Genomic DNA, 24027 nt, shown 5'->3' on the forward strand with positions numbered 1-24027 from the left:
GCCTACCCTATACAGTAAAAATCCTGTAAAAAAAAAGTGGAACAAGAAAACAAACAAAAACTCAAAGTTAGGATTTGCAGTATTTTTATTTTCCAACCTTATTTTAAAATTTCATTAAGACAAACACCAGAAATAGAAATTTGGCCTAATGGTTAACATCAGAACACTGATTATAAAATATTTTAGAGATATATAATTTGCACACAGTAAGCATCAAGAGAAAAATTAATGTACTCTGCAAATTAATCATATTCAACTGAATTCCAATTACTTTGATTTATAATATTTTAGCCCTTATGAGGAGACAAGTTATATATGTTTATTTATAACAATATGATCATTATACTGGTATAGACAGACATATGCAGCTTATGAAGAAACAAGGTTCATCTCTCTATTTAAAGAGGGGAGCCAAGAATATAGCCCATTATGTATTTCATGCAAATTAAATAATTTCTTGATGAACATAAGAAAACTGAATACTTTCCATGTACATGCTTTGTTTTCTTTATTCTATGATTTTTACTTCTCAAAAATGGGCCCCATGATTGTCAAATAATTTCAAACAAAAAGGTCACACAGGAAACCTAACATTTAAAAATTTACAAGTAGTAATTTTTATAACCTTTTGTTAAGTCACATTTTAAATGCCTGTTCCCTCAAAAGAGATGTATACATTTTTATGAATGTAATTTTTCAAATATTTTAAAGATTTAATTTAATTTTATGTGTATGATTGTTTTGCCTGCATGTATATCTGTGCATCATATGTGTCCAGTGCCCATGGTGGTCAGGAGAGGGCACTGGATCTCAGAGAACTGGGGTTACAGATGGCTAGGAGCCACTGTGTGGGTACTGAGAACTGAACTTGGATCCCTAACCTCTGAGCCATCTCCCAAGCCCCAGAAATATATACCTTTAAAAGTGTGAATAATCTTGTTATTGATACAAATTTGCTTGCTTTATTGGACTAAATATTAAGTTTTCAATTAAGACAAAAGCTTAGTTGGTGCTGGGTGGTGGTGGCACACGTCTTTAACGTAGGAGGCAGAGGCAGGAGGAGCTCCGAGTTCAGGCCAGTCTGGTCTAAAGAGCAAGTTCCAGGATCATCAGGGCTACACAAAGAAACCCTGTCTTAAAAAAAAAAAAAAAAAAAAAGAAAGAAAGAAAGAAAAGAAGAAGAAATCTAATTGGTTATTTGCCAGAATTCTCCAGATGATTTTGGGAGAGGGTCTTAGATGTCTTAACTGTTTGTTGAGGAAAGGTCTGTACTGAATCTGTCTCATAGGAATATTAGTGAGAACCACATTGTGTTGAATTGATACAAATACAGTTGAAACAGGTAAAAGTGATTTCCAAAAGACTATCCATCCAGTCACTAACATAAGGGAGAGTGGATATGCTATAAAACTTAGTAGCAAGAAAAAGAAAGGGAGACACAAGGGAGTGGGGAGAGGAGGAGGGAACTAGGCAGACCAGTCCTAGAAGGTGAATTTGAAAACTGTCCTCACACTTAATTCTCCAAAACAGACCTGACTGGTGAGCACTGGAAAGTATAGTGGCTGTAGGAGGCTTGGCTAGTTCTGGCTAATGAGCCATCTCTCAGCATCTCCTGTGAGCTTGGAGTGTGAGGACAGCCTGGGGGAGGATGCTCTGAGCTGAGTGACTTCTGTTCCTTGCACTTATGAGCTTTGAGAATAATAGTTGGATATAATAGTTTGTGAAGATACTCTATTTTGTGTCTAATAGTTTTCCAAAATTCTAGTGAATTCAAATCCTAACTGCATAACCAAAATGTTTTTACATTAAAAATATGATTTCACAGTTGTTCTCCTAGTAATTAGAGTACCTAGTAAAATTAGTTTCAGGTGTAAGAATAACATTGTTGCTCATTTCTAGTTTAAGGTTAATGAGAATATAAAACAATTAGTTTAGAGCTAGGGATGTAGTTCAGTGATAGACTGGTTGCCTAACATGCACAAGGACCTAGGCTCAATCTCCAGCCCCATAAAAACAGAATAAGGGAAAAAAGAGCCAAAACCTAAAAACCTCCATCTGAAAATATTAATATATCACCTTGAAATTTTTCCATAGCAATATTTAAATTAGTTTATTTCTGAATATCTATGTGAACACTGTTGGGTGGCTATCTACTAAATTCTACTTATACAGAAGGAAAACCTACATCTATCCCCACAACTGTATCTCTGTGCCTTGTTAAATAAGGGTAGCTAGTGTTAAATGTAAAAGAGATGTGTGCACTGCCTTCCACAGACAAACTGCAGAAACACACCACGTCTGTTCTCTGAGAACAGTGCCTCATGCTGTACTGCAGTCCTCAACTATGTATGATTCTTGGTTAAGGTCCTTCTGGAACAGCAATTAACTGGTAACTACCAAAAACATTTTGTAAAACTAGCTACCCAACTGACAAAAACCAACAATGTATATAGTAAGAAGTGACAAGAATCACAACTCTGTGTTATTAAGGGGAGTGCCTCACACTGGGTGAGAACTTTTGATAAGGACAGAGGTACAGGTAACACATTTCTATTTTCTGCTTTAACAGTAAGTTTTTTATTTAAATCAACTTGCCATCAAAAAAAGTATACTGTTTTCTATTTCGGTACTTCAAAGTCTCAAATTCTATACTTTTTATAAAAATAACACTTCAGAAAGATCATTTTTTAAAATACCTTTAAAAAATGTGGCCAATACATATCCAAAGACCCATAATACTGACACAAAGGGTCGTCATCGGTAGAATTGTTCCTGGCATTTTCTTAGTAGTTTTAGTACAAAAGATAGGGACACCCATCAGAGTAAAAATTGAAATACATTTTTACATAAAATCTTAAAATGTCGAGAAACCATGAGGCAAATCTGGATACTAATATCTCAGACAAAGGAAAATCTAAATGATCAACTCTTCAGTGGACTCTTCAAATTTTGCTTTGCCACTGACCTCAAAATCTTTTAAAGGCTTATTCAGTTTTGGGAAACCATTCCCTCCAGATTCTCTGGCTTGTGATTTTAAACAGAGGGGATGGGAATCTGCTTTGCTGATGTGCTGTCATATTCCTGCATCAGATCGTTAGTGGTGTAATAGTGCATGGCAATGTATGAACTGGCAAATCCAAAGGAGTTTCCTGGCTGTAACTTCCCCAGACTGCTGTCCTCCTGAGAAGGGCTGCTGTTATAGATACTGTAGTAAGGTTCAATCCGAGTGTTGATGGGTGTCGAGCTGCTCTGACCACAGTGCTGGTGTCCAGCAGATGCTTTGGGACTTACCACACTTTCCTTTGAGTGACTTGGGCCGCAAGCCTGGTCCACAAATTTCTTCTGTGGCTTTGGAGATAGCATGTAGGCAGAGTTTGTCTCATGATGGGAAGATTTGTTTCTATTGATTTCAAGGTTCCCTTTTCCCATGGCTCGAAGTCGAGTCTTCTGTTTGCAGCAGAGAAAGCCCAGGCCAATGTACTGGAGGCACCAGAGCACTTTCCTTCTCAGCCCAGCACTATTCCGAGAATATATAAAAGGATTTAACCCTGACTTGAAAAATATCAGAGTAAATCCAAACAGTTCAAACTGGTAAAGGACGAAGCTCCCACTGTCTGACAGAACCGCCCGCAGCAGGGAAATCCCCAGAGGGAGACAGCACACTAGGACTGACAACACGATGATCACACAGGTGACCACAGCTTTGGAGTCCTTGGCAGTAGAAAGGTTGATGGCCGATATCAGCTGGAGTCGATTGGCAGAGGGGATCTGCATCTGGTTGGGATTCTTAGCATGTCCATGAGTCTGAATGTGATGCAGTTTGTTGTAACTCTGGTTCCTGTACAAAGCTGGCATAGTGCACTGGATAGGATCTTCACCTCCCTTCCCAGAGGCCCCCATGAATGGCTGAGGTTTAGAAGCATCAACTGTGATCACAGGGGGGCACTTTTTGACTTGAGCATTCTTCCAAAGGGTCTGAGCAATCATGATGTAAGAGACAGACACCACAGCAACACAGAAGGTAAAGTCAACAACATAGAGAGAGAGAATGGCTTTCCCTTCCCCAGCCATCAGACTGGACATGGGGAGACACAGGTGAGACTTACTGGTTCTCAGCGTAGCCAAGGTGGCAAGGGTAAAACTGGTGGCCCAGAGAAGCAGGGTGAGGAGCAAGATGCAGGAAAAGGAGGCTGTGCAATTAGGTTGCTTCCCTAGCACCATTCGAAGCCGGTGCAGGGCAATCACAGCCACCATCTTGAGGGACATGATGATGAAGCCTGAACTGGTAAGGTGAAAAGTGAAGCAGAAAGTATCTGGAATGCTCCTGGCTGAGCTGAAGAATAGCACAAAGGTGAACATGGGGGCTGTAATCCCACAGATGAAGAGGTCACAGAAAGACAAGTTCAGGATCATGAAATCAAAGTTGGTTCTGAACTTCCTGAAGGCTGGGTCAAAGAAAGACAAGAAAACAATAAAGTTTCCATAAGAGCCTAGACAGAAGATGATGGCAAGCAGAAAAGTGCAGGTCACCAAGGTTGCTGTGTAGATAAAATCTCGAAGATCTTCCTGGACAGAAGTGCTGTTTGCTCCCAGCAAGGGAGGCATGTACAACAAGGTGGCATTGGGAGCACTTGAATTCATCTTCAGAGAGAGGTGTCTCTTCCTTGTGTTCTCAAAAAACAACAAAACAAAAAAAATGAACAGGAAGAGAGTCAGGACCTCAACTCACAGAGCGAGGGATATATGCCAAAAGAGGGCCAAGGAAGATAAGCCTGCACAAAAAAAGAAAAGAAAAAAAAAGAAAGAAAGAAAACAACAACAAAAACCAAAGTACACCCAGAGACAGAAAGGGTTAGTGAGCATAGTAGTTGCATTGCATTTTACAAAAGCATTCAAATTTCTCATCTCTATTGCTTGGAAAAGTCTAACACAGAGAAGGCATCCCCAACCATTAGAAGTCCATGATCTCTTCCTGGGAGGAGTTACATCAGTGTGGTTGCAGGGACTACAGCCAGGGACAAAGGGAACTGAATCTATATCCTAGGAAGGAGCTGAGAAAGGACAAAGGGAGCTTTGGTGAAGTGAAGCCAGCTGGGTGAAAGATGATGGGCGGGGAGGAGAATGAACAGCTTGGGAAATAGAGAGTAGGCCACTGCAGCAGAAGGACAGGCAAGCAACAGGAGGTGCTTGAAATACAAGCAGGAGGGTATTGTTTATACATAATGTGGCCCTTCAATAAATGCTCATAAATCACTGACAAATCCCATTATTTTCTCTAAGGAGAAATGTCTATTTCTCAGGATTTATTTATTTTTCCTAGTTTGAGAGTTAAGTTCTTGGCCAATTAAAAAGCTTCCTTTGAAAAAGAAAAATTTGAGAGAAGAAGAAAAAAGTTAAAGCAACAAAAGGTGCTTGAGATTATATTTGCAATTTCCAAGGTGCAAAGCAACCCTTTTGGGTCTGAAGATGTAGCACAATGGTACTGCACCTGTCTAGCATATAGGATGTTTGGTGTTTGATTACCAGCAAACACACACATACACACACAGAGACACAGATACACACACACACACACACACACACACACACACACACACACACACACCATACCACTATGTGGGCTAGAGAGATGGCTTAGTGGTTAAAAGTATGTACTGCTCTTGCAGGGAACCCAGGTTCCAGTCCCAGCATTCAGACTTGGCAGTCCAACTCTAGAGGATCAGATGCCCTTTCCTGGACTTCACGGCCACTTGCATTCATACATGCACCTCACACACACACATACTTTAAAAATGAAGTAAAACGTTTTAAAGGCACTACATAAACTCTAAGTGTTATTATTACAACAGGAATATCCTTATCAAATAGGAGGTATGCATTCTGCATTCATTAACTTAACTTATATTAACTACATGTGTGCTAGTTTTGGGCCAGTATTGTGCTAGTTTCTGAATACATAAAGATGATTATAGATGATTAAAAGCACCTAGTACCTTAAAAGAATAACTTTCTTGCTCCTTTCTGTAATCATTTTTCTCTCTTATGCAAGGAAATGTAATATATACTCACACCAATCTTCACTGTTCCCAACCCAAAAGATGTGTGTGACCTGCTGTTCATCCTCTCCCAAACAAGAATCCAGCAAGACAGATAACATGTAGTGCTCTGCTCTTGACAACTGGAAAATGTTTGCTTTGATCAAACATTGCAGGAATAACCAGTGGCACTGGGGTGGTCCAGAGCCTATGCTCAGAATATTTAACCACCAGCTTGAGCTGGAACCCAAAGGCCTCCAGGTACCAACCCTTTAGCTGTTGGATCAGGGGGTGCTGATTGGATCCAGTCAATGAGGGATTATTGGCGCTCCAAGCAACAGCTATGGACTGCCCAGAACAGAAGTCTTTTTGTAAACACATTTGGTATAAGACAGCATTTTACTGTTTGTTAAAAATAAAAATGTTCCTTGGAGTTAATTTATGAAAAGGGAAGAAGAAAAACTCCATATAAGAATGCAGAGAGAGTAGAGATACTAAAGTAACAGGAATTTGGGCCAAGGAAAGTATAAGAATGATGACCCTGGATCAAGGTGCTTAGAGAAATAAAGCAGGTGGTAATGAAGTGGAATGATGAGGCACCAACATTAATCAAGGGAAAGAAAGAACAGCAGGGAAAGGTGGAGAGGGGGAGGGGGACACTAAGGCTGTAATTCCAGCTACTCAGGAGACTGAGGCAGGAGAGCTGCAAGTTCAAAGCCAGCCTAAGCAACTTTGTATGACCCTATAGCCAAAAAAAAAAAAAAAAAAAAAAAAAAAAAAAAGAAAAAAAGAAAGAAAGAAAAGGCTGGGTGTTATAGCTTAGTAGTAATGCACTTGCCTGACATGCATGAGGTCTTAGATTCACTCCTGACATTGGGAAGATACTTTGGAATTACTTGTGGGAGCAATGTTGCACAATTAATTAAAAATATATAGAACTTCATGTTAGGAAATAACAGCAATACAATCTGTCAGCACAATTGTCAGTATTTATTTTGACAGTACTTATGATATGCTGAGCACTGTTCTCAGGGCTCCACACTACTGAATTTCCCCAAAGACCCAAAATAATATCTGTATCTCCATTCTGAAGATAAGGAAACCCAGTCAGAGAGATACCTCAGCAAGGTGGTATGGGGAGCCCCCAAACAGCTTGACCACACAGCAGCCATGACAGGCTTAGGGGCCTAGACACAGCTTCTGTGACAGGCTTACTGGGAGGCAACACCCAGATCGAGGAAAAGCCTTAAGCTGATGCCATCCAGGGATGGAGAAGTACCTAACATCCCAGACATTCCAACCATTAGATAAGGTGGCCAGATGTCCCTGGGTCGAGTACACACCTGTTGTTGTTTTACACATACCTAGACAATTGTCAGCCAATCAGGGTCCTGAACCCAGGCAATCCCCCCACCCCCCAACCTATGCTATGATAAAAATTGGACAGACAGAGAGACCAAGCTCAGAGCTTGAAGAGAATAAATGCTCTTTGCTTTTACATGTGGGATTTGGTCTTCATGGTGGTCTTTTGGAGGTCCCTGGGATCTGGGCATAACAGTGGCAGAAGTTTCATATGAATTAAGCAACTGTTTCTCAAGGCCCACATTCTTTAACTTCATCACACACACACACACACGCACACGCACACGCACACGCACACGCACACGCACACGCACACGCACACGCACACGCGTGCGCGCTTTGCTTTCTTAGCTCTTGTCAGCTTGACACAGCTAGGGTCATTTTGAAAGAAGGAACCTGAACTAAGATAATGACCCACCAGACTGGCCTGTGGACAAGCTTGTGGTGTATATTCTTAATTGATGAATGACGTGGGCTCACTGTGGGTGGTTCATAAGAGGCTGAGAAAGCCATGAAAAAAGCAAGCCAGTAAACAGCAGTCCTCCATGGTATCTGCATCAGTTCCTATCTTGAATTCCTGCCCTGACTTTGTGTGATGTACTACAACCTGTAAAATGAAATTAACCTTTTTTTTTTTTTAATCCCCAAGTGGCTTTGGTTACGGTGTTTTATCATAGCAATAGAAAGCCTAACTAAGACAGGCATGCATGTAGAGTTCTGAGGATAATTTGTGGAAGTTGGGTCTCTGCTTCCATCATGTGGGTCCTCAGGATTGGTGGCAAGGGCCTTTATTGCTAAACCATCTCACCAGCCCAGAACACTAGTTTAAAGACAGTATGAGCAGAGTGTAGTGGCACACATCTGGTTGAGCCAAGGGGATCATGAATTCAAAGCCAGCCAGGATCATACAATTTCTAGTCTGGATTACATATATATGGTGAGACTGAGACTTTTTCACAAAATGAATTCACGTGCATCTGATTACAGTTGATGAGGGATGCTGAGGTAACTAGAATCAAAAACCAGGAATTTCAAACATATTACATAGTGTCAACTCTTACTAAGATGCGGGTGTGGCACAAAACTTTAATTCCAGCGCTCAGGAGGCAGAAGCAGGCTGTGAGTTCGAGACTAGCAATCTCCATGCCGGCCAAGGCTACACAGTGAGACTCTGTTGAAAAACAAAACAAGATGTGTGAAAAGCTGGATGTGGTGGCACAAGCCTGTAATCCAAAGCACTCATGAGGCTGAGGCAAGAAGCCAGCCTGGGCTATATATCAACACCCCCACTTAAAAACAAACAAACAAACAAACAAACACAAAACAAAACAAACAACGACGACAACAACAACAGGGCGATAGGTTCCCAATACTGTGCTGCTTTAATTTTTGAAGCAAATGTTAGGACACTTATAAGCCTTACAAGTTAACTCATGACTTCGATTACTCCTATTTATCCCACCCCCAACAAGTGTCGTTTTCCATGGCAGGCATTTTCTGAGCCTAACCATCACACAGAACAAAGTTCTGTCCCATTCCCACTGATTTGAATGGATTCTGGGGGAGGCTAGATAACTTGCCCAAGGTCAGTAAGATATTTCAAACCTCCCATTCTTTCTAACCCCTGAACTACCCCTTGAGGCCACAAATAGCTGATAGGGTGGGAAGACCCGGGTCTCTGGTGGAGGGAGGAGGCAGCTGTGAATCACAGCGGACTAAGCACCAGGGGAGTGGGTTTACCCCCACCAGTGATTGGCAATGGGCGGGGGCTCTCTAGAATTGAAGGAAAGACGGGCCTAAGTCGGTCCAGTGATGCTTGAACTCAGGCTTGTGATGGTGGGTTGTGGTCCATCCATTTAAAGCCTAGGAGCTTCCTGTAGGGTGCACACAAACACAGGTACGCATCCTGCCAGGCCAAGCTCAGCTCGATCCCCGCTCCCGCCTGCCTCAGAGTCCCTCTGGTTTGGGCCCACAGCCTCTCACCTGCGGGATGGCCGCAGCGCCGCCCTTCCTCCTCCACATCGCAGCCGTGACCCCAGCTGCGCCCGGCGGCCTAGATGCTGCCTGGCTAGAGAAATCGCCGCCATCGCCGCCTCCACCTCCGCGCATCCCGGGAGCCTAGGCGAGCCCGGGCGGAAGGGCGGAAGGCGCAGTCATCAACAGAACAGGGGCGCGGCCCCTCCCTCCAACCCTGGCCGCCCCGCCTGCCAGGCGCCAGGACTGTGAAGTGCGCAGAGCCAGCCTCACCCTCGTGGGCGTGCGCCCGGACTACAGGGTTGCCTGAGACTGACGGTGATACACAGCAAGGGGGACAGTTAAGGGACGCCAAGCATAGTGCAACCCTGAGGTAGGTAAGGCCTTATCTTAGGTGGCGAGTGGGAGTCTGTGATGAGTGGCTCTCTCCACAGGCCTCCCAAGGCAGCCGAGAGTGCTGTCAAGTCATTATGACAATTTAAATCAATTTCAATGCACTTATATGTATTAGATATAGTAAGTACGGGTGGGTGCAAAGTAAAACAGAAAATAGAACTATTAAATTGTGTTGAGTGTGAAAATCTTGAAAAGTGATTGTGTAATCCAGCTAGGCCTATTTTAATAAACACCAACAAAAACATTAGACTAGTAGCTTCTGATCTACACGTCTAAAGGAACAAACTCAATTTGGCTTTAGTTTTAGCCGGAGTCATCAAATAACAAACACTCTTAAGTTTGTTTTTATGGGCGCAAAATGTATCGTTTACTCCTTCAGGATTCCAGCCTGGTTAACTGGCCTCTTTTCTAATCTCATCCACTATTTAGAAACAGAGAATGCTAGCTATTTAAATGTGCCTTCTTTCAGCTGACACTAGAAAACGGAACCTTTATTCCATGCAGGTGGAATATTTCCTGGCGCTGTTGCTACTAGAACCTCCCTCCATTTCTGTTATGTTTTTCTTTATAAATACAAACTAATAACAAGTTCCAAAGAAATTTAATTTTCCCAGTACTTTTTGCTAAGAAACATGTTGGAGGGCTTTGTGAAAGAAATATTAGAATTCTGTTTAGAAAAAAAAAAATACTCAGCTTGGTCTACAGAAAAAACAAGAAAAGAAAGAATACCCAAGAAAAATTCGCAACTAATTTCCATCTAAATTGTGTTCTACTCCCCAGACACTTGGCAAGATATCTGTTCTAAGATGTGCTGTCAGTAAGGGTAACATTGGGTCCCAGAAACAAGTGAGGAAAAAAAGACTAATTAGCAGTTGAGAGTGAAAATTCTGACCCAAATTATATGTCTCTCCAAATAAATTAACTACTGCTTGCATAATTTCTATTTATACGTAAGCGATAACAAAATGTTCATGTTGGACTACAGCCATTAGTGGTACCTCATATTGAAAACACTAGGAAAGGAAGGGCACATGGTTCTAGAGCTATGTGGGGTTACTCAGAAATACAAAATAGTAATGTGCACAAAATACAGCTGTAAGGTTGATATGATAAACTGGATAACACTGGTACACTAATACAAAAGGCAAAATCTGCAAACAATCAGGGCTAATAATGTATTAATACATGAACAGGTCCAAAACAGTTGACATGCATTAACATGTGTATTTGGGGAAGCACATATTAAGGTCAATAAAATGTTCACATTCACAGGGCATGGTGGCAAACTGTAATCAGGAGCTCTTGACCTAAATATCTTCGTCCTTGGATGCTCCAATATAAGAAAAGCTTTAAAGTGTGGAGGTGTGAAGATAGGCACTGCAGTGTATTCTGAAGTACAGAAAATGGAAAGCTAACTTTAATATTAAACAATGGAGCAATACTCAAAACATCACAAACATCTAAAAAGGAACCCCCCCCCCCTCCTCCCTGTCATGTGTTGGGGTTGGACTCAGGGACTCTGCTGTGCTAGACCAGCCCTCGACTACTGAACTACACTCTGGTTCCTCAGTCACATTGATAGTGAAAAAAAAAAAAAAATCCTAAATATGATCTACAAAGTCATTCTTTTTCAAAGGATCTCTTCAGAAACTAAAGATTAGATCTTACAAATCCGTAAGTTTTCTTTCATTTTTTTCATCAAAGCTCATAGAAACCTTGCTCTTTCCAGTCCAACCAACAATGGTTTTCTAATACTGGTTGCCTCTCTGCTCCCTGCTAGCTGTGCTAGCTTGTTGACAGTTCTAGATCTTCTATCTCGACCCTTCGTATTGTATCACATATTCTAATAGCTGTATCAGACAGTATTAGCCATCCAGTTCTTTTTTCTCCCTCTCCAACTTGGGACCACTTGTAGTAAATTAATCAGGCAATGACAGAATATTTAATTTCAAGATTCATAGTATAATCTGGGGGAAATGTCAAGCTAATAAGCAACAAACCCTATATTGTAGTTACCAGGGAGCATGCTGGGTACTCAGATTAAGGGACTCTGCTTTTAGGTTTGAGTAGAATTTAGATCTTGGTTTTCATCAGGTATTCATCACTGATAGACTGAATCAATAAGGAGCTTTTTAGAGATGTTAACAGTCTCACTCTGTAGTCTTCTGGCTCAGGATCCAGAATGTTTTACTAGTAGGTGCCACCCTGGCACTTTACAAAGATGTTGGTGAAGTCTAAATCCCATCCAGTGAAATTTTAACTAAAGAACATGCTGACTACCAAGCACTTTATTTTTAATTCACACTTAGGAGCCATGTTTTTATGTAGCTTAGAAAAAACTGGAGTATTCCTCCCTTGGGAGTTCTTTCTCAATTTTCCATAATAAAACTAATAATAAATAAACAAATAAAATAGGAAAGAAAAAGCTGAAGTGGCCCCAACAATTCAGTTTCACTACTCAAAGAATTAATCATTTTTGTGATGACAGAAAAGTTCCCCTGTACTATTAAATGTGGTAATCACTAGTCACAAGAGGCTAATGAGCACTTAAAGCAAACCTAGTGAGCATGGCTACTGAACTCAACAGGGCAGTTACGTAATTCATTCTGGCCAAAAGATCTAAACCTATGAAGGCAAATAATCCGAAAAAGTTGCTACCTATAAAACTGTCTTCTCTTAAAGACGACAAAAGTCAGGCATTAAAAACAATCCTTTTTAATGGGTTTTAAACTAGTTGCACACTTGAAATAGTCAATTAGGCACTACTCTATACAGGGATTATTCCTGTGTATGCTGACACTTCAATACTGTATCAAGACCACTGAAGTGCTTAGATTGGGATGGTCAGCATGTAGATACTAAAAAATATATTGCAGTGTTCCTTTAAGGGTGTGTCACAAGATGCCATTCATCAACTTTTGAGTTATTCCAACTAGAAGATACTTTGTACTTTATAAATTTGTGACAGGCAAACATATTATCACTTAGATATACACACAAAAAAAGTACATTCTAATATTAAATGAATTTAAAAAGTCCCACACTTCAGCTTTTGTAACATGAGAAGATAAAATAATTTCAAAACACACTCCAAAAAATGGTATTCTGTAGGTACAAAGTCCTATAGTAAAAAGTTGTGTGTGAATCTTTACAAACCAGTCACACAAGGGCTGCATCTATACAAAGTCTTGCCAATGTTATCTCTATGGTTTATACAATCTTTTACATCTATGTAACACACTAAATAAGTCAAATACCAAGTCTTATTATTTTCATGATTCTACAGGCAGGCAGGCTGAGAGGAAGTGGGAAGAGGGAGAGATAAAGAGAAAGGGGGGAAGGTATTAAAAGAAAATTTCTATAAACACAGCAATTGTCCTTTTTATGAGGTGCAACATATTTCCAAGTGAGGTGCCAAACAGTATTTATGAAGGCTATAGGGCAAAAAGCAACCAGCCAAGGTGTTTATTGATGTTGTTTTTATTTTTAAAATCACACATTGTATACACATACAAATCACTCTAAAATTTATTCACCAAACCCCCAATTTTTCAGCAATTGGCTCTTATTCAGCACCAAAAACTCCAGTCTGTGGGCACACAGACAATGACTTCTGCATTGTGGTCAATCTGTCAGGTCATATAGGTTAATTCTGAGACTTGCCCCCTTTGATCCTTTTTTCTTCATGGCTCTCCAGTCACAAGGCTGTCCAGACGTCAGATTCATGGCCCATGGCCTACTACTACCACTGAACCCAACAGCCTTTGAAGAAGAATTCAAAATAATTTGAGATGAATGAAATGACAGGACCCACATTACTGATGAGTATTCTCCATTCAAGGAAATGTTTTTTTTTTTTGTTTTGTTTTTTTTAATAACAAGTTTCTAGACTGTTTGGTATGATGACATGATCACACTGGATTATTTCTAGTCTGAGACTCTAACTTTGTCATATGTTTCAAAGAAAAAGTGATCAGTATTCTGGGAACACTTCAGGGCAAGTTAGGAAATCAAATGGCAGCTGAGAACCTATGAACAGAGACTAAGGAGGCCAAACACAGAAGCCACTAAAATGATGAGAGCTCAACAGAGGCTGAGTTGTGAGACCTGCAGAGTCACCACAGATGATACCTGAGGATCTGGAATTTTTGATGAATTGAGCCCCAAATCAGGACTAGTCATCTGCATTAAGGAAAAAAAAAATTGTTAGGTAACAAAACACTCAGTTCTAAAATCCCACCAAATGTATTTTCTTCATTTTCCCAACCCTTAACTATACAAAGACTTCCTGCACCTCCCCTTTTACAGAGAGTAATAAATATTTATGAATTTAGATGAGCTGCGCTTGGTGAGGAATGCCTTTAATACCAGCACTCTGGAAGGGGGAGAGGCGGAGTGAGTTTTAGACTATCAAAAAAACAAAAACAAAACAAAAACAAAAACAAAAACCAACCAAACAAAAAAAACCCCCAAAACTAAAAAACCCCAACCAGATGAAGTGTTCTCATGACTGTAGAACACAGAGTTTCCAGCACAACCCCAAATATCCCATTCATGAAGCAATTTACACTACAATTTCTTTTCTTTCACCTGACTATCCCAGGCTACTAATGTAATTTATTTGTTTTCTAACTGTCCCAAAGCAGTCACATAAATTGCCTGCCTAAAAATGGAAACAAAACCATGAGAAATTCTATGGGACTGCCCACAGCAAAAGCCCTATTTATTTATCTATTGAGATTTCCACTGCCCACAGCAAAAGCTCTATTTATTTATCTATTGAGACAGAATCTCAGTTTGTAACCCAGGGCTGCTTTCAAACTCTGAGATTAGTGGAATATAGAGACAAATACCTGGAGAAGCAGGAGGGCTGCAAGATCCAGGCAGCCATGGTTACAGTGAGGCACTGTCTCAAAAAACCAACCCACCCACCCACCCAACAAAACTCTCTGAGGATAAAGGACAGGCCATAATGTTTATTTACCTCAATGCTGGAAATTGAACCCAGGGTCTCATCTTGCTGAATCTGGGCTCCACCTCTGAACTATACACCCACCACCTCAAAAGCCGTGCTCACAAACAGTCAGATGTTCGGGCACACAGCTGCAAACCTAGTACTCATGAGGCTAAGGTGGGGGAATCACTCCAGATGCAAAGCTGGCCTGGTCTACACAGTTATCCCTGTCTTTTTAAAAAGTAAAAACAAACAACTCTCTCTATTTTACCTAAGCAGTTACATCTAAAATGTCAGCAGAGTTTAAAAACTTGTAGACAGTCTTTTCTTAGTCACCATGACAGTGCTGAGGATGTCACATATAACTCACCCTCTATGCATAATAGCATGGTGATACAAGGAGGTCAGTGAGGACAAGGAGCTGATCGTCAGTGAACTGCTGCTTGTGTTCTTGCCAGTTGTCATGGTGTGTCCTTCGGAAATTGGACAGAGTCTTCTTTACAGTCATCTGGAATCAACCCATGTATATTTTAACCAGAGTTAAATATCGGTTATCTTCAGCTACATTATAATCCACCTAGACCTCAACTCTCACACACCGCAAATGCTACAATGTTAGAAAACCAAGTCAATTTTCTGTCTCCAAACTACTAATGTTCTGTAAAATTACTAAGCTTCACTTCAGGACAAAGTACTGGAATGTACTGCTACATTACTAGATCAGTTTTAATACATATTGTATTTACAAAGGAGACCTGTTTAGCTTAGGAGCATGAGTGCTCACTACTAGATAATATAATCACCATTTTTAGTTTAACATTAGCCCTCAGTGAGATGAGAGACTTCCCAGATACAAAATGCCAGAATAACAGTGACAAGAAACCTAACTTTGTAGCTAGAAAGGATAGAAGCTACAGAATTTAATTTTGTTATACAAAGGAGAAATGTCTCTGCAAGGCTTTAATAATTACAGAATAAACATGAAGCTATCAGAGAGACAGTAGTTTGTTTTTTTTCGAGATAGGGTTTCTCTGTGTAGCCTTGGCTGTTCTGGAACTCTACAGACCAGGCTGGCCTCAAACTCAAGAGATCCACTTGCTTCTGTCTCCTGAGTGCTGGATTAAAGGCACATACTACCACTTCCCAGCTGAGGCAGTAGCTTTATAAAGCAGTAAGTTCAAAGTGTGCAGGAAAGTATTTATCAAGTGATACAAATAAACTGACAAGTAAGAATTATACTTTGGGATGTACATTATTTTGGTAAATTGTTATGTGCTGTTTGAGTTCACTAAGAAGCTGGATCTGAAAATAGAATTGGCCCCAAGCATGTGTATGTTGTGTTCTCCAAGGCCCCTTGTTTAGGAATGGTTTAGCTTCTTTAGCTCTGTGGCAGAAGGAAAGGACAGCCAGAAGGCAAACTACTTCCAGCAGAGGCCGCCTCTGTTCATCTCATAATGTAAACGCACTTGCAGTGGGAAAATTGGCAAGTTCAGCTCAACTGTAAACTTCCCCAGTAATGTTCTGCTGTTGTAAGCATTTGATTTGACTATGTTATCTCTATCTGCTATTGTTCTTTTACTAGGAAGCCTCACCAGAGGATGTACTCTGCTCTGCCTGAGACTTTCTTTATTAGGAACTCCAGCTGGCTGCCTTAAAGGTGCTTCACCAGTTGATTTCTGCTAGATATACTGTCTCCAAATTTGATGGTACTTCGTTGTGTCTGTCTGTCTGTGTGTCTGATATCTGCCTGCTACTTGCTATTTATTCTTTTATTGTGGCTTGCTGTGTATTTAAACTTACTCATACAAAATTGAAAATATAGCTATCATTCTCTGGACCATACAGAACATACCTCAATAGGCTGGGGATCATTCAAATGTGCACTGAGATTCATAAGGAGCTGGGGCATCCAGGTGGGAACATCATAAGGGCTAGAAAGAACACATGCACCAAGTCCAAGAACACCAGCATGACGTCTGACCAACTCTGTAATGAAAACACATATACATCCTTTACATTGAAATAAATTGTCATTCATACTAGGTGTGCTTACAGTGTGCACATTTCCCCATTTAAATATAAATTTACAAGTACATACAAAAAAAAAGCATGATTTCTGGGCTGAACTAGAACCTGCAAGAATTTTAGAGACATTCTATAGTTGTCCCTCAGTGACAGTATAATTGTTTCCAGCCAGGAATGGGTCATATTGTTAAAAACCAACATAGCAACAATTTTCTTAAACAGCTCATTCATATTCTAAGTACAATTTCTGATCCAATCTCCCAGATCAGGTAATAATTTCTCTATGTGATTGTCCCCACACAAAATGTACCACCATGCATGACAAATGCACTTCTTCAAGCAGAACTGCAACACATGTCTACCTCTAGGGGTCTGTCTGTTCCTTCCTCAATGGTGTAAGTCCAAGTGTTTTCAAATACTCACATTCCCTGCTTCCTTTCTCGCTTTCCCTCTCCCCTTCCAGTGGTGCTGGGATTGATCAAACATGGGGCCTCACAAGAGCTAAGCTCCCCACCACACTATGACTGCCACACCTAAATCTGTTTTCATCTTTTTGGTAGTATCTGGTATTGAACTCAGGACATGATGCATATAGCCAAGAACTTATTATAGGGAGTCCCATTTCTAGTTCTCCTCAGAGTTTCTCAATAAAACAGTAATGCATATTCTTATGTAAATCTGTTCTAGGTGTGTCTATGAACAGAAGGGAAAGGTAAGAAAACGACATTTTAGAGTAGTAAAAATGCCATTTGGTACAATTAAGACTTAAACATTTTATTCTCAAAGAAAATTAGAATGTTGATACTCTATTGGAGCTTAGCATTAATACTTAATACATAAATACTTAATACTGGGTATTCAATAATTATGACATAACTATGTTTCTAATGTATAAAACTTCATGTCCTAGGCACTTTGCACAAATTTGATGAATTTAATATTTACTAATTTTTCTACATTGTTTCTATTTCCTTGGGCTTAAAGTCAGATGTCTTCCTGTATTAATTTTTCTTCAAACATAACATGATGGTCAGACTTTACGGCATTTGATTTATGCTCAATTACCTTCTCATCCTTTCATCAACTGACTAGTAAATACAGTCTATACTGCATTAACGTTTTGCATAATAGATCACACATACACTGGCCCTAGAGGTATCATAACTGTGTTTTTTTTTTTTTTTTTTTTTTTTTTGTGGAGCTGAGGATCGAACCCAGGGCCTTGTGCCTGCTAGGCGAGTACTCTATCACTGAACTAAATCCCCAAACCCTATCATAGCTGTTTTACTGTGTTCACAGTACATAGTACTAAAAAGTAATTTATTCAATACTGCATTTCTTTGAAGTGATTTCCTTCATAGAGCCACACATGACTATCCAACATTCCCTTTCTAGATAAAAGCAAAAGTGTCTCTGGTTCCTTAAAACCTTTTCTTTTCTGTATGCATGTATTCCTGTTATGTACACGTGTGCACACATGAATGTAGACAGCAGAAGCCAATCTCAGGTCTTATTCCTCAGGAGCCTTTCACCATTTCTTTTGAATATATGTTGAATATATGGGTTTTTTTGCCAGAGCTGAGGACTGAACCCAGGGCCTAGTAAGCGCTCTACCACTGAGCTAAATCCCCAACCCGAATATATGTATTTTTAATGTTTCGATTTCTGTGTATGTGTGTATGTATGTATGTGCATATGCATGTGAGTACCCACAGAAGCCAAAAAGGGGTATTGAATTCTATGGAGCTGGAGTTATAGGCAGGTGTGAGGCTCTAGATGTGGATGTTAGAAACAGAACTTGGGTCTCTAACAGTAAACATGTATAACCACCAACCCATCTCTATAATTCTGTAAAGTTTTTTGAGTCAAGGTCTTTTACTGAGACCTACGGATCTGCTTGTCTCTGCTGCCCAATGCTGCAGTTATGGGACAGCACATCTGGCTTTTTATGTAGGTGCTAGGAATCAAACTCAGGGCCCCCAGGCTTGTAGGGCAAGCATTTTACTAACCATGCAATCTTCCTAGCCAATTCCCATTTTTCATTAAAATAGGTATTTATTTTGTGTGTGTACTCCCACTTACATGTACATATCTGCACAAGCATACACCTGAGTGGCATGGTATGCAAGTGAGGTCACAGGAAACTTGTGGGAGAAAGTCTTCATCATGGACACCAGAGACCAAACTCAAGTCCTAACCATGGCAGCAATTTTTTTTTTTCTTTTAGTGCACTAACATATAAATCCTAAATTCTGAACACAAGATAGCTTAATCCTATCTTAAATCCTCCAAAATAACCAATTCTAGATCTGTCCTTATGCACTTATTTTAGGTGGAGGTTAGAACTGCCTTATTTAAAAAGTTGCTGTATGTAATAGTGGACAAGTTCCTTTGTATATACATTTTAGCCTTTTCATTTCAGGTCCTGTCTTCTTCATGCCAATTTGTAACAAATAGGGACAATTATTCCCAGCATCTAGCCAAGACCGGAACACAAACAAGTACTTCAAATGTTTAAAGCAAGTCTGATTAATTCGCCAAAGGATTTGTAATATTACCTGCAGAAGGAATGGTATCTCCCACGGATCCAGGGTCTCGCTTTCTTTTCTTGGGTAGTTTTGTTTTGCAAAGTTGCTCAAAATGAATCTGCATGGCACTGTCTATGGTAAGGAAGTTACATTGTAGCAGACCACTTAAGGTGGTAGCAGCCATTTCTCGAACCTGGAGAGATAATTAATCATTTCTATTAGAACTGAGATCCTAAGTCTGAGATGATAAAGGACAGAGTGGCACTGAAAAGTTGGGTGGAGAACTTTCTTAGAATTGTATGTAAAATTTACTTTTTCTTTCATTTTTATGACAGCCATTACCAGATTCCCCAGGTTTCTGTGGCCTCAAATGGATAAAAGCTGTATCAGGGTTACAAAAGTATAACTATTATACATAAAATAAAATTTCTCCACAAATTAACACATAAAATAATAAATGTTCAAAAAATAAACAAGAAAGTCAACATTTTGCTCTGTATTCCTTGAGAGGTTCTTTGTACTGTCATTTGGTTGCCCTGTTTTCTATAAATATGTGCTACTGGGACTGAATTTGAGAGCTAAGCAAGTACTCCATCACTGAGGCCTCTTTTTAATTTGTATTTTGAAACAAGGTCTCACACAATTGCCCAGGTCCCTACCTATGTTAGAACAGTGTTCTATCAGTGAGTTCCATCCCTAATCCCTTTTGTTTTCAGGTAGACAGGATCTTGTTAAGTTGCCCAGGCTGATGCTCATGAACTTCCAATCTTCTTTCCTCAAACATCAGCGTATCACAGGTGTGCACTACCACATCCAGCTAGACAGTTACTGCATTTACCTTTTGATGGATTTTGACTGATTTAGGATAACCCAATGTGAAGGACTCAACAATTTACGAACTCTGTACTATCAACTCTGTACAAAGAGTAATGCTGACATGCTGTAACACAGAATTGGAATGTGGGCAGTAGTCACACTGGCCAGCAGCAACACACTGCTTTGTGGATAAACAGAAGACATATTAAAAGTAAGTAAAGCTGTCTTGTCTATTGTTTGAATCTCTATGATCATTATTTGTAGTTTGTTTTGTCTTTATATGTCTACAATTAGTTTACAAAAATTTGATGATTATTGTATGTAACAATATTTTTCTCTGGTCTGAAGCTTGATCATTAAATGTAAGTTTCTAATATTCTTATAGTGAGAATTGTCTATTTTGATGTCATCTGAAGGCTTAAAAAGTCATCTCTGGCCAGGTGGTGGTGGTGGCGGCGGCGGCGCACGCCTGTAATCCCAGCACTCGGGAGGCAGAGGCAGGTGGATCTCTGTGAGTTTGAGGCCAGCCTGGTCTACAGAGCTAGTCCAGGGCAGGCTCCAAAGCTACAGAGAAACCCTGTCTCGAGAAACAAACAAACAAACAAAAAACCCAAAAACCAAAAATAAATAAATAAAATAAATACATAAATAAAAATGAAGTCATCTCTGCTTTAAGTTCCTACAAACAGCCAAATACGTATTTCAGTTTCCTTAACTTAAAATAGTGAGATGACACTACTTTACTATATGGAGTATGTTACAGTGCAAAATGTTCCAACTGATTTTCCTCCAAGCTGCTAATAAATACCCCAATACTTCCAGGATCACTCTTTCCCAGTACTAAGACCTAGATTTAGGAATTTTTTTTTTTTTTTTTGGCCAGGATTTACTCAGAATTTACATGCCAGTTATAGCTTTACAATGTGAGGAAAATTTTATTAGTCAAAAACACATTAACTCTTCACACTTCTAATCTTTTTCTTTAAATTTGTAAACTTTAGAAAAAAATCAGCTCTCAATTATAAAGTTTTTCAATTCGATCACAAGTAAGATTTAGCTAGTTATTACTGCTATATATAACATTTTCTATCTTGTTATTCCAATGATGGCTTTATTTGCCATGTCATATTAACAGGCATTTTCTGTTTAGAGAAAGCACAATGCTTTATTAAGTAGTAACAAATGTGAAATAAGTCTATAATGTTACATGGTACTCTAGAGAAGCTGCTTGTTCACATGATTATATGCTTATCCATCACCTCTATGACCTGCAGATCCTGCACTGTTCTATTTATGAAATCTTACTTAGGAAAAAAAATAAGGCTCTAAGTACTGCAAAGAACACCAGGCATAGAACCCAGTCTCTGGCAAGGCAAATAGTCTTCTGCTTTCTACAGAGCTTTACCATCGTCAGCTCACTTCCCTTCTATTTTTTTTTTTATAATCAGATCTTAAAGGCTAGTTCTTCCTGGCTTAGCTTCCCAAGTGCTAGGATTCCAAATATGCACCACTACATGGGGCTTAGACAAACATTTTTTTTTTTTTTCTTTTTGAGCTGAGGATCGAATGTAGGGCCTTGTGCTTGCTAGGCAAGCGCTCTACCACTGAGCTAAATCCCCAACCCAAGAAACATTTTTTAGAAGTCCCAAGTAACAGGAATTTCTATGGAAAGTTCCCCAAACAGAATTTTCAAAACAGTTATTACTCAACCCCTTATCCTTACCTATGTCAGTGATATAATGTATTTTCACTACAGGTGCTGCCTGCCTCCTCTGATCTCACACCTGTGTCTGCCCTCCTTTCTCGTCAGCACCTCCTCCCTACACAGACCAACCTTGGTAAGAACCAGGAAGAACAATGATAGTACAACAGCTCACCAGCAGGTTGAGCAACATTGTATTTTTCTTGAATAATTTACTTTTTTTACTATTTGTAATTATTACTTGCTCCATGATGCACACCTGGAACTCAGACCATCAGGCTTGGCAATAGGAGCCTTTTACTTGCTAAATTATCTCACTGGGCCTGAATTTTATTTATAAAAAGATACTTTTCACTACAGATCTAAGAAAACACTACTTTTAATTTTGATGTTCCGAGAAGACTCATTCTAAGTGACAGTAAGCTAAGGACCATACATTTTCTTGGGAGGATGTTTTTCAATTAATAATAGATTGAAAATAAAAACAACTTTTCTTTACAGCCAGTCTCATCAACAGTTAGATTTAAGTAGTAGTGGTCCACAGGAAAGAAGGTGACCACTTCTGATCATTACTTGCTTTCTCAATTTTTCACTTTGTCTAAGTTCTTGCTCTGGTTTACTAAGACTCTTCAAATCCAGATTTGACTTTCATAGTTCTTTCCATTATTAACAAAATTTGCAGACCAGAACTATAGAGGCAAAGTGAAAAGCATCCATTTCCTCAACGAGCACAGCCAAACCCTGTGATGAGGCCTGAGCAGCTTTACTGGGTTCAGTAAGCAAATGTCATCCAGACTGTAGGGTACTCACAGACTGTTTATAACAAATTCAGTGAGCCAGGTGGTGGCACACACCTTTAATCCCAGCACTCAGGAGGCAGAGGCAGGCAGATCTCTGAGTTCGAGGCCAGCCTCGTCTACAGAGTGAGTTCCAAGAACTACACGGAGAAACCCTGCCTCAAAAAACAAAAACAAAACAAAACAAAAATAACAAATTCAGTGAAAATACTTATATTATTGTGTTTCTTAGAAACTAACCTAAAGGAATAAAAATGAAAAGTGGAAATCTCAGAAATAACAGTGTAGAGTATTAATCAGCTTTCTTTGACCATAGCAATACTTGAACATAGAACTGCAGAGAAAGAAAGGGTTTATCTGTATTAACTTGTAGTTTATATACCTTAACTTACAGGCTTCAGTCCTTGTTGCTTGTAGGTATATGGTAAAGCAGCATGGTAGAAATGTGGTGGAGCAAGCAAAACCACTCATCTAGTCTCCAGAAAGTAGAAAAGCTAGGAAAGAGACTTTCCCCACTGTTCCCTCTGAAATCAAAGACTTAGGCTGTATCACTTCCTGGTAGTGCCACACTAGAGAATAAGCCTCAAATACATGGACTTTAGAGGAACATTAAAGATCCAATCTGTAACAATGCCTTGTCATTAAAATGGTGTTGTATGCCTTTATAATCCCAGCACTTAGGAGGCAGATCTTTGTAAATTCAATGCCAGCCAGGAATACATAGTGAGACCTTGTCTCTCTCTATAATAATAATAATAATAATAATAATAATAATAATAATAATAATAATAATAAATATTGTCATGAGCCAAGAAGATGGCTTAGCAGATAAAGGAATTTACTGCCAACCCTGACATCTTGCATTTATTTAATCCTGGAACCTATATCTAGGAAAGAACGGACTTCTGAGCATTGTCTTCTGACTACCACATATGTATTGTGGCATGCCGTGCCCATACACAGAACTGTTTTGTTTTGTTCTTAATTAAACTTAACTGTCTCTAAGAATGTTTGAGTATGACTCTATTTTCTCCCATTGCTCATAGATTAAACCACCATTCCCACTTTCCTATAGATCAGTCTCTTCCCAATGCTTAGAAATAGATGCACATAGAAAATTCTCTACTACAAACAAGTTTTAAAGTGTGTAAATAATATCTTTATGAAAGTTTGTATTTTTCTTTCCAAGGGTCAATGATAGTTATATCTTTTTTTTTTTTCAAGACAGGGCTTCTCTGTGTAGCTTTGCGCCTTTCCTGGATCTCACTCTGTAGACCAGGCTGGCCTCGAACTCACAAAGATCCACCTGCCTCTGCCTCCCAAATGCTGGGATTAAAGACGTGCACTACCACCACCCGGCTGATAATTATATCTTATTCTACATTTATTGCAGCATGCTTTTTCTTATATTGGGCTAACTGAGTTAAAATATTATCTT

General features: G+C 39.6%; 2 protein-coding genes and 1 long non-coding RNA gene across 4 annotated transcripts in view; 1 reads left to right on the forward strand and 2 right to left on the reverse strand.

Moving 5' to 3' along the window:
- Window positions 1–1154: 1154 nt before the first annotated feature.
- On the reverse strand, window positions 1155–9727 carry Gpr75 (G protein-coupled receptor 75). 2 transcript variants are annotated; one of them, XM_036200712.1, is made up of 2 exons: window positions 9381–9727; window positions 1155–4772 (listed from the first exon to the last, which is right to left on the reverse strand). In XM_036200712.1, the coding sequence occupies exon 2, from the start codon at window positions 4639–4641 to the stop codon at window positions 3034–3036; it is 1608 nt and encodes a 535-aa protein (XP_036056605.1). In that variant the 5' UTR covers window positions 4642–4772; window positions 9381–9727; the 3' UTR covers window positions 1155–3033. The 2 variants fall into 2 exon arrangements, with proteins under 2 accessions (XP_036056605.1, XP_036056606.1); XM_036200713.1 differs by having other exon boundaries at window positions 1155–4445; window positions 9381–9725.
- Window positions 9505–22664, forward strand: LOC118592079. Its single transcript, XR_004946045.1, has 4 exons — window positions 9505–9744; window positions 16304–16378; window positions 19169–20301; window positions 21847–22664. It is a non-coding gene; the product is annotated as an uncharacterized LOC118592079 (long non-coding RNA).
- Psme4 (proteasome activator subunit 4) overlaps window positions 12467–24027 on the reverse strand; it is a 117220-nt gene continuing 105659 nt past the window's right edge. Inside the window, exons 44-47 of the mRNA XM_036200711.1 lie at window positions 19305–19467; window positions 16574–16707; window positions 15092–15229; window positions 12467–13949 (exon numbers count right to left, since the gene is read on the reverse strand). Of these exons, the coding sequence (XP_036056604.1) occupies window positions 15095–15229; window positions 16574–16707; window positions 19305–19467 (432 nt within the window). The 3' untranslated portion in view covers window positions 12467–13949; window positions 15092–15094. The remainder of the gene's footprint in view (window positions 13950–15091; window positions 15230–16573; window positions 16708–19304; window positions 19468–24027) is intronic.

The sequence above is a fragment of the Onychomys torridus genome, chromosome 10 (assembly GCF_903995425.1).
Source record: "Onychomys torridus chromosome 10, mOncTor1.1, whole genome shotgun sequence".
Taxonomy (NCBI): Eukaryota; Metazoa; Chordata; class Mammalia; order Rodentia; family Cricetidae; genus Onychomys; species Onychomys torridus.

What these genes read in the sequence shown, in the direction of transcription:
- Gpr75 (XM_036200712.1), bottom strand. Translation starts at nt 4,641, where the DNA reads ATGAATTCAAGTGCTCCCAATGCCACCTTGTTGTACATGCCTCCCTTG.